General features: G+C 36.0%; 1 protein-coding gene across 1 annotated transcript in view; it reads left to right on the top strand.

Moving 5' to 3' along the window:
• Positions 1 to 201: 201 nt before the first annotated feature.
• The window catches only part of LOC106093407 (homeobox protein araucan), a 60,976-nt gene continuing 49,276 nt past the window's right edge, over positions 202 to 11,901 (top strand). The window contains exon 1 of the mRNA XM_059371073.1: positions 202 to 940. Coding sequence (XP_059227056.1) covers positions 899 to 940 — 42 coding nt within the window. The 5' untranslated portion in view covers positions 202 to 898. The remainder of the gene's footprint in view (positions 941 to 11,901) is intronic.

Raw genomic sequence — 11,901 nt, 5'->3', positions numbered from 1 at the left:
GCTTGTATCTGCTCAAATCGCTCTTATTGTTATTGTTGTTGCCACTCCGGTGGTGTTGATGATGATGATGACGACGACGACGACAACGACTACGATGTTGTTGTATATGTGTTGTGTGTCGTGTTTGTCGTGTAATTCCCATTTGTTGTACACCACCACTTTGTACATGCTCAAGTAACCCATGTTAGTCTACTTTTGACTGTTACGCAGATTGTTCGTTCGTGTCGTCCGTTTGTTTTCCACACGCCGAGACACCGAGTAGCAAGAAAAAAATTCCATATTCACCAAGAAAAAAATACTACGCCACACTCTCATACACACACGTATGAAACGCAATAGCGTGCTTTAAGGAAAACTAGTGTGAAACGTATCGTCATAGCCGCCGCCGCCGTAGCCGCACAATACAAGTTTTAAATGAAAATATCGTAAATTCTTCTATTGAAAAAGAATTAAAAAAAAACCAGGATTTATTACAAAAAACGGAAACAAAACAACAAAATTCACCAAAGATTATCAAGAAAATTTGTGCATTATTAACTGAGAAATAAATAAAAAAAAAATCTAAAGCTGCCCTGCATTTGTGGATTTACCGCCGGCAAACGGTTGTTAAGTTATTTTTAATTAAAAAAAATAAATAAAAAAAAATCAAGTGATTTGTTATACAACCCAAGGCAGAAGAAGAAGAATTTTTGTGTTTCTATGCTTTTCTGCAGAAAAATATTGAAATGTTAATTACAAATTTTTAAAAAATCTTTTTTTTTCTGTTAAAAAAAAAGAAAGAAAACAAAGTGTTCTGCAAGCTATCAAAGCTTTGTGTCTGGTGGAGTCTTTGAATATTTTTTTTTTGTACTGAAAATTTCTGGTTTTGTGTGAAGCATCCGAAACTCCACCCAATTAAATGACAGTGCACAGTAATGACAGTGGTGTGTGTTTAGTAATGGTGTGTATGAAAAAATTTGTTTTAAATTAACTTATTGATTAAAAATTAAAAAAATATATATATAAGGACTTTGTTTGAAAAAAATTAAAGAATGACTAATTTTTTGAAAATTTTGAATTCATGAAATTAGAAAACATGTTAGCAGGAATCGATAGAACATTTTATCGGGAGTAATTTAAAATAAAAAAATACATAAAACAGAATCATAAACAAGAAACTCTAATCACTTCTGAAATGTCAACATAATAGAAAAATTGCAAAATTTCCGATACCATAGATTAAAAAACCCGGGCAGACTTCCCCAATGTCAACGATTGATGTCCCTCTGAAGTTTTATTTCAATAGTAAGGGACCCCTTTTTGAACCGGTGATGCAACCTCTTTCTTCTGAGTGATACTTCTCGGTACACAAGTTCACCATGGCTGAAGGGCTCAATTAATTTTTTTTGCATTAGTGAGGGAACAGTTTAACTTTGGTAGCAATTACAATCCGCTATAAATCTAATTTTGCCAATGTGCAGTACATGGTGATACCGCGACAGGCCAAAGCTCTTGGCGGGATTTTAACCAATGCCTACAAAAACGAGGCTTAGGAGAGGACTTTTTGTATACCCTACACCACTACTGTGGTACAGGGTATTATAACTTTGTGCATTTGTTTGCAACGCTAAAAAAGAGAAGAGCTAGACCCATCGATATGTAGAATCACTTCCTAATTCGATTGAGCAATGTCCATCTGTCTGTCTGCCCATGTATTCTTGTGATCTAGGTATAGTTCGCAGTCCGATTTTGCACATGTCACTTCTATGGTCCAAGGACGAAAGCTATTGATTTTATGGACCGATCTATGCCAAATTGTGAATGAGGTGTTTTATTCGACGTCCTCATGTGCGTGCAAAACTATGACAAAATCGGGCCAGATCTAGATATAGTTCCCATATATATATTTTGTCCGATATGGCCTTTTTAGGCTATAGAAACCACAATTTTGGTCCCATCTTTACAAAATTTTGCATGAGATGTTTTATTTGACGTTCTCATATGTATGCAAAGAATTTCATCAAAATCGGTTCAGATTTAGACATAGCTCCCATGCATATCTTTGATTCGATATGGCCTTTTAAGACTGTAGAGGCCACAGTTTTGTTGCAATCTTTAAAAAATTTTGCATGAGGTGTTTTATTTGACGTCCCAATACATGCACAAAATTTCATTAAATGCGGTCCAAATTTAGGTAGAGCTCCCATATATATCTTTCGTCCGATATGACCTTTTAAGGCTGTAGTAGCCACAAGTTTGAACGGATATATACAAATTAATTGTCATCCCAATACGTGGGCAGTATTTCACCAAAATCGGTCCAGATTTAGATAAAGCTGATATGTGCTTTAAAGGCTGTAAAAAGGCACACTTTTTTTTTCTATTGTAAGAAAATCTTACAAAGTTTTATTCGATATTTCAATAGGCGGCATTCAAAATTAAGTATGACTAGATTGAAGTTAAGTTTGATATATTCAAAATGAAAGTGTAAGTGTCTGTAGCATTTCTGATGAATTTAGGCACTAAAATCTTCCATAAAATAAGAGTGTAAGATTTTGTAGCATTTATGATGAATTAATGCAACAAATTCTTCCAAGAGAAGAATTTTCCTAAAAGACAACTACTGACCAGGCTATATAACTCCATGTTTGAAAATATGCATGGGGATACCAGGCCTTACGAATGCAAAAACCAGGAATTAATCAAGCCTCACAACAGTTACAGCTGGGCAGTTCTTTATTGAGCTTCAAAACAAGTTAATCAGCGCAGCAGTATCAAGCCTATCAGAACACTTTTCTGGAACCAATTTTTCTCTATAAATGAGAGATGTTCCAATACAGTTCAGTGATAAGGGGTGCTCATATTTACAACCGAAACCGCCTGCTCATAGAGGAGTTTTACATGGTTGAAGATCTCATAGCATAGGAGGGAGGATAACCAAAGCTAATACATTTTTCTAATATTCTTGATAGATTTCGAACTATTTCGGCATTTTAATCCTTTTTATATGCTAATCTAGTCACACCGTTTCTAACACCTCGAAATATTCCTCTAAGACCCCATAAAGTATATATTCTTAATCGCCCGTCCGTACGTCCGTCTGTCGAAATCACGATAGAGATCGAACGCGTAAAGCAAGCCGATTGAAATTTTTCACAGATACTCAATATTGATGTAGGCCATTGGGGATTGCAAATGGGCCATGGGAAGCACGCTATCTTTCTAAGGAGTAAGGCTAGCCGCTTGAAATTATGCACAATACTTGGGTCGCTTGGGATTGTTAATGGGCCATTTCGGCCCATGTTTTGATATTGTTGCCATGTAAGCCGATCTTGAATGTTGACTTCTTGAGCCACTAGAGGGCGCAATTCTTATCCGATTTGTCCGAAATTTTGCATGAGGTGTTCTGATATGGTTTTCAACAAATGCGCTAAGTATGGTTAAAATCGTTCTATAACCTGATATCGTTGTCATATAAACCGATCTAGGGTCCTGACTTATTAAGCCTCCAGAGGTCGCAAATCCTATCCGATTAGGCTGAAATTTTGCATGACGTGCTTCGCTATGATGATCAATAACTGTGCTTAGTATGGTTCAAATCGGTCTATAACCTTGTATAGCTGTCATATAAACCGATCTTGAATCTTGGCTTTTTGAGCCACTAAAGGGCCCAATTATTATACGATTTGGCTGAAATTTTGTACAACAGCTTCTCACAGGATCTCAACATCCGTGTAAAATATGGTCTGAAACCGTCTTTTGCCTAATACAGCTCCCCTATAAACCGATCTCCCTATTTTACTTCTTTAACCCCTTCATAATGACTTTTACTATGGTCTCCAAAGTTCAATTCAAATATGATCCGAATTGGACCATAATTTAATATAGTTTCAATGGGATTGCAATTATTTTCTTTTATCCCTTGTTTGCCAAAAAAGATACACCGGGAAAAGAACTCGACAAAGGATATAAAAGATTCGGCCCAGCCGATCTAACCACGGTTTCACTTGTTTTACCATGACTTCGAACAACCATGGCAAGTACGGTCCACATGGGTCTTTAACTTTATATAGCTCTTATATATTTGAAAAAGTCAATGAAAAAACTGCAATCCATGGTGGATTATATATAAGATTCGGCCCGGCCAAACTTAACGCTCTTTTACTTGTTTTTTCTACAATTTTACGGATTTAAGATGTTTTTTTCTCTTTTAAAGCAGCAATAACTGGTTTCAGTCCCTTAATATATGTAGCCACCGATATATTAGAATAAGATATCAAAGGTTTTGCCCGGCAAGGGATAACTATGAGCACCATATGGGCTGCACCTTTTAGCTCCGATCTGTGTGGCGTTCATTGTTATCACGAGAAGCTTAGCTGCGAGCTACCGAGCTCCATAAGGAGTAGCTGCAATTGCAGTCGTAAACAATCAGCGGTATTGTGCGGAGAGTCTCAGTTAGAAGCCGGGTGGCACCGGCTCTTGTATAAATACTGAATGCCTAGGATGCTCGATATGACAAAGCGACTTATTAGCGCCTTTCAAAAAACAATGACCACCATGTCGCCGCGGCGATCGGTCCTGTGGACCGGAACGAGCTTGCTTACCTATAGGAGCTTGACGAGCGCCACCTCCACATATAGACATGTGGCTACAACAACAACATCAAAAGTTGTAGAGTATTACACCCTTTCTTCCTCTTCTTCTTCTTTCAATCAATTAATTTTTTTGTCTAGCATTTCGTGCTTAAATATACACTCATTGTTGCCCCTGTAATTTGCCACAAAAACTTGCTAAGGTATTGATGTCACCATCCATCCCATAGGCATGACGGCAGGCAAAAGAACTCACAACACTATTGGCTTGGTTGGTTGGCCTTTTACATTTGGCTTTGGCAAAGTGAAATAAAATTTGAATTTAGTTAAATGAAAAAATGTAAAATTACAAAACAAAAAATTTGTACAATTGGCAAAATGACATGTTGGGTGCTGGCTGTTGCAAGCTACAAAAGAAAATGTTTTTGTTGTTTTTTTTTTTTTACAGAGTAGAGGCATCGTTTCGCAAGGATACGATGATGTTTAGCTCGATGGCAAACAGCAAAACATTCATGTCTATTGTTATGTTATTTTTCTTGCTTTTGTTGTTGTTGTGTCTGATTTTAACTCTTTGTTGGTATTGCCAAGGAAATCAATTACGCTGAAAGCTACCATCAAATGTGTGGAGGCAATCGATGTATTGTATGTATGATGTGACATAGTAGCAGATATCGAACGAAAACAATTGTAAACAATTTCAAATTTTCGTAGCATGTTTTAGTAGAAAAAAAACAACAAGAAAAAATTTAAAAAAAAACTACTATACAAAAAAGAGGCTCACAAGTACCTGCTACTGTAGTTGACAATCTGCTATGGTGCTGATATGTATGTAGCGAAAAAAAATTGTTGAAAAACCCCATTTCTGTTGCCTTTTGTGTTGTTAAGATCAATCGAGATGTCGATGTTGTATTGAATTGAATTTTAATTGTTGTTGCATTGTATTGCTGCTATGGGGTGTAGAGTACATGTACATGTGCCTTGAAATGTGGTGATAAAAATAGATATACAAGAAAAAGAAATTAAGCAGAACATTTTTAAATAAAGTTCTGCTTAAATGATTTCAAAGTCCAATTAATTTTTAAAAATAAAAAAAAAATATATTAAAAACTTAATTTAAAGTAAATTTTTTCCTGCTAAGAGGAGGATTATTTTTAAACCCTCCTTGAGCCTCTAGAGTGCGCAATTCTTATCCAAATTTTGCATAAGTTGTTTTGGTATGACTTCCAACAACTGTTCCAAGTACGGTCTAAATCGGTTGATAACCTGATATAGCTGCCATATAAACCGTTCTCCCAATTTAATTTTCTGAGCCTCCGAAGGGTGCAATTCTTATTTAATTTGGGCGAAATTTTGGAGGTGGTGTTTTTCTATGACTTTCAACAGCTATGACAAGTACTGTCCATATCGACCAATAACTTGATATAACTCATATATATTTGAAAAAGTTATTTAAAGAACTTGGCAAATACAATTCATGGTGGAGGGTATATAAGATTCGACCCGGCCGAACTAAGCACCGTTTCACTTGTTTCTAATAATGTGTTAACTTCGCTTTCGAGATGAGCTTAGTGATCGTAAACTTCATAAATTTGAAATACATCTTAAATTACATTTAAAAAAATTTCAAATCTATTATTTAAAGGATATATATGTTACAAATCACTATTTTCTTGCAGGGCGTTGGGGCATCGTGAGTTAGCTCCCATTGCCGGGAGGGCTAATAGATATGCCCATAGTTAAGTATACCTATGAACTAAGAAACATTTCCAAATGAGATTGAGGCATATCCGTCCTTATGTCAAAGTGGAAGTAGTGATGTAATAAAATGTCAATACATATTATAACAAGTAAGAGCGTTCTAAGTTCGGCCGGGCCGAATCTTATATACCCTCCACCATGGATCGCATGTGTCTAGTTTTATGCGCGATATCTCTTTTTAGGCAAACAAAGAATATTGAATAAGAAATGTTATTCTATTCATATCAAGCAATAGTCCGATTTGGACCATAAATGAATGCAGAACATTGTAGAATTCATTGTATAATATTTCAGTTCATTTGGATAAGAATTGCGCCTTGTAGGGGCTCAAGAAGCAAAATCGGGAGATAGGTTTATATGGGAGCTGTATCAAGATATTGATCGTATGTATGTTGAAAGTCATGTACAAAATTCCTGCCAAATCGCATGAGAATTCCGCCCTCTAGAGGCTCAAAAAATCAAGATCCCAGATTTATATGGCAGCTATATCAGGTTATATACCGATTTGCGCCATACTTAGCATAGTTATTGTAAGCGGCTAGCTTTACTCCTTCGAAAGTTAGCGTGCTTTCGACAGACAGACGGACGGACATGGCTAGATCGACTTAAAATGGCATGACGATCTAGAATATATATACTTTATGGGGTCTCAGACGCATATTTCGAGATGTTACAAACAGAATGACGAAATTAGTATACCCCAATCCTATGGTGGAGGGCATAAAAACGAATACAATTTCTGCAAAAACTATCTAAAGACAAAATTTTATTAAAAATGTCTTCAAAGACAAAATTTAAGTACAATTTTCTTAAAGGAAAACTCTAGCAAAAATTTCCTTTGGAGACTAAATGTCCATAAAACATAATTTAATTATTTTTTTCTGAAATTAATTCTTAAATAAATTTCCATAAATTTCTCCCAAAAAAAAATTTTATTTTTTATATTCTTTAGAATATTTTTTATAAAATTTTCTCTAAAGAAAAATTTTTTAAGAAATTTTCTATTAGGAGAAAAATTTCATTAAATTTTCTCTAAATGAAAAATTCTCGTGAAATTTTCTCTAAGAGTAAAAATTTCCATGAAATGAGTCTGCAATTTCGAGCGAAAAAATTTTTTCGCTAGCGAGGCCACCGTAGCACATAGGTGAGCATGTCCGCCTATGACGCTGAACATCTGGGTATGAATCCTGGCGAGAATCCTGGTTATCCCTTCCTAATGTTGCCGAAATTTGGTGAAATACTTTGCCACATAAAAACTACTTCTCAAAAAGGTGTCGCACTGCAACACACCATACGGACTCGGCTATAAAAAGTGGTCCCTTATCATTGAGCTTCAACTTGAATCGGACAACACTCACTGATATGTGACAAATTTGCCCCCGTTCCCTAATGGAATGTTCATGGCCAACATGAAGTATCTGTACCTGGTACGGGAAAGCTGTGAACACCACACAGGCTGGAGCATTAGGGTTCGATCTGTGTGGTGATCATTGTTGTCACAAGAATCCTAGCTGCAAGCTAGTCCATAGGTTGCGGATAGTGGAATGCTCTATATGGAGTAGCTGCAACGGTAGTCGCATATAATCAGCGGTATCGAGTGAACAGTCTCGGTGATAGGCCGAGCGGCACCCGCTCTTGCACAAATACTGAGTGCCTATGATGCCCGATGTGACAAGGCGAGTTATTGGCGCCTTTAAATAAACAATGGGCACCCTGTTCCCCTGGTGATCGGTACTTTGGACCGAAACGAGTTTGCTCACATGCAGAAGCTTGACGAGGATCGCCACAACAACTGCTGGTGAATCAAATTTTACTCCAATGATAAATAAAAGTCTTCATTTTAACGGAGTCTTAGGTTTTCTACGACGAGTAGTCGCTCAGCGAAACGGCGCCTAGACTTGGCTATTAATGAGTTAAAACTAGAACTTTGCATTTGCATCACTTAAAATGGCATGCTACTGGGACTGGCCGATAAAATACAATAACGTTGTTTGCAGACATTTTGGTACGAGTTTACAGAAAGGTTACTTTCGGTTCCATATTCCTTAAACCTGTGTACAAAGCTCGATTTGTATTTCTATTGCAAATTCTCATATAATACCAACAGCAACGTTTTTGTTAATCTTAACAATAGCGAGTAAAAGTGTGCTAAGTTCGGCTGGGCCGAATCATATATACCCTCCACCATGTATAGCATTGGTCAAGTTTTTGAATGACTTTTTCAAAATATATATGTGCTACATTAAGTTATTGACCGATATGGACCGTACATTTCCAGGCTGTTAGAAGTCATGGAAAAATACCACCCCAAAACATCAGGCAAATCGAGTAAACATTGCGCCCTCCAGTGGCTCAGAGTTTCAAATTGAGAGATCAGTTTATATGGCAGCAATATCAAGATATCAACCGATTTAGATCATACTTAGCGCAGTTGTTGGAAGTCATGCCAAAACACCATGTGAATAACTTCAGCCAAATCGAATAAGAATTGCTTCTAGAGGCTTAAGAAGTCAAGACCCAAGATCGATTTATATGACAGCTATATCCAAACATGGACTGATAAGAAATCTTTGTGCAAAATTTCAAACGCCTCTCTTTACTCCTTCGAAAGTTAGTGTGCTATCGACAGACGGACGGACAGACATGGCTAGATCGATTTAAAACGTCATGATGATTAAGAATATATATAAAGGGTGATTTTTTTGAGGTTAGGATTTTCATGCATTAGTATTTGACAGATCACGTGGGATTTCAGACATGGTGTCAAAGAGAAAGATGCTCAGTATGCTTTGACATTTCATCATGAATAGACTTACTAACGAGCAACGCTTGCAAATCATTGAATTTTATTACCAAAATCAGTGTTCGGTTCGAAATGTGTTCATTCACCGTAACGTTGCGTCCAACAGCATCTTTGAAAAAATACGGTCCAATGATCCCACCAGCGTACAAACCACACCAAACAGTGCATTTTTCGGGATGCATGGGCAGTTCTTGAACGGCTTCTGGTTGCTCTTCACTCCAAATGCGGCAATTTTGCTTATTTACGTAGCCATTCAACCAGAAATGAGCCTCATCGCTGAACGGTGAATGAACACATTTCGAACCGAACACTGATTTTGGTAATAAAATTCAATGATTTGCGAGCGTTGCTCGTTAGTAAGTCTATTCATGATGAAATGTCAAAGCATACTGAGCATCTTTCTCTTTGACACCATGTCTGAAATCCCACGTGATCTGTCAAATACTAATGCATGAAAATCCTAACCTCAAAAAAATCACCCTTTATATATATATATATATATATATATATATATATATATATATATATATATATATATATATATATATATATATATATATATATATATATATATATATATATATATATATATATATATATATATATGTATATATATATATAAGTATATATATATATATACTTTATGGGATCTTTGATGTAAATTTCAAGGAGTTTCAAACGGAATGACGGAATTAGTATACCCCCATCCTATGGTGTAGGGTATAACACAAAAAAATCGACAGTATAGAACAAATGACAAATCACCAATTTGCTTAAGAAATGCAGGCACACAGTAGCCGGCAACAAAGTAATTTCTGTCGTGTATGATTAGAAAAAAAGCAATGTTCATGGATATCTTAGAACAAGTCAGACTAATGTGGAATGCAAAAAAAAAAAACAACAAGAAGAGAAATCTCAACAAGTTTAATTATTTTTGGTTTTGTTCTTCAACAACATATTGTAGACAGCAAAGATACCAAACGTTGAAGCGAAAGAAAAAAAACTAGCAAAGAATTTTAATTTAAAAGAAATAAAAGCGTGTATGTTTAAAAAAATGGGGCGTGACTTTTTTTTGGGGATATTTGTAGAAATGCCAAAAAAAAAGACTAAAGAAAAAAAATTAACACCATTACCAACACACTCAAGCCAAACCATTCACTTGGGCCCATTGTGGTTTTTTATTTAATTTTTTTCCAGGTATTTTTTATTTCTATACGTTTTGTTGTTATTTGTGTGTATAGGTGTTATTTAACTCATGTTTCTGGTGGCCAAATTTCTTGCTGTTGGCATTTTTGATTCGGTTTTTGTTGGTATTTTTTTATATGTTTAATACATAGTTTATAGGCATTTAACAATTCCGCCATTTTATTAAAACCATACCCAGTTATTCATTTTTATACCCTCCACCATAAGATGGGGGGTATACTAATTTCGTCATTCTGTTTGTAACTACTCGAAATATTCGTCTGAGACCCCATAAAGTATATATATTCTTGATCGTCGTGAAATTTTATGTCGATCTAGCCATGTCCGTCCGTCTGTCCGTCCGTCCGTCCGTCTGTCTGTCGAAAGCACGCTAACTTCCGAAGGAGTAAAGCTAGCCGCTTGAAATTTTGCACAAATACTACTTATTAGTGTAGGTCGGTTGGTATTGTAAATGGGCCAAATCGGTCCATGTTTTGATATAGCTGCCATATAAACCGATCTTGGGTCTTGACTTCTTGAGCCTCTAGAGTGCGCAATTCTTATCCGATTGGAATGAAATTTTGTACGATGTGTTTTGTTGTTATATCCAACAACTGCGCCAAGTATGGTTTAAATCGGTCCATAACCTGATATAGCTGCCATATAAATCGATCTTGGGTCTTGACTTCTTGAGCCTCTAGAGGGCGCAATTCCTATCCGATTTGGCTGAAATTTTGCATGACGTATTTTATTTTTACTTTCAACAACTGTGTCAAATAATCTTCAAATCGGTTTATAACCTGATATAGCTGCCATTTAAACCGATCTGGGATCTTGACTTCTTGACCCCTAGAAGTCGCAATTATTATCCGATATGCCTCAAAATTTTGTACGACGGATCCTCTTATGACCATCAACAAACGTGTTTGTTATGGTCTGAATCGGTCTATAGCCCGATACAGAACCCATATAAATCGTTCGCTCTATTTTATTTCGTGAGTCCCAATGGGCGCAATTCTTATACGAATTGGCTGAAATTTTACACAGGTCTCCAACATATAATTTAATTGTGATCCGAACCGGACCATATCTTGATATCGTTTTAATAGCAGAGTAACTCTTTTCTTATATCCTTTTTTGCCTAAGAAGAGATGCCGGGAAAAGAACTCGACAAATGCGATCCATGGTGGAGGGTATATAAGATTCGGCCCGGCCGAACTTAACACGCTTTTACTTGTTTTTTTTTGTATTGTTGAAGTCTCAACCATTGATGAACTTTTGTCTGTTTTGTGATATCTTTGCTTTTTTGTTTGTGTTGAAGTAGGGCGAGCTACAACCCCTTCCACCTCTTATGGCAAAATTGTATTGTTTTAATAAATGTAGTTTTTTTGTTCGCTATGGTTTCGATTAAAATCTTATAAATTGTCTAGCGAAATTTTAAATTATTTTTATAATGATGAACAATAAAAGGGGGGAACTACTTGCTTTTGAAGAGATTTCTTTTCTTGTACGTCATGAATGAAATGAATCGCCGTTGGCCTTAAAATAAAACAATGACGAAATATGCAAAAATTAAATGGAAAG

The sequence above is a fragment of the Stomoxys calcitrans genome, chromosome 1, assembly GCF_963082655.1.
Source record: "Stomoxys calcitrans chromosome 1, idStoCalc2.1, whole genome shotgun sequence".
NCBI lineage: Eukaryota > Metazoa > Arthropoda > Insecta > Diptera > Muscidae > Stomoxys > Stomoxys calcitrans.
The sequence above is the reverse complement of the archived record's forward strand: the minus strand, read 5'-3'. Positions and strand labels throughout refer to the sequence as shown.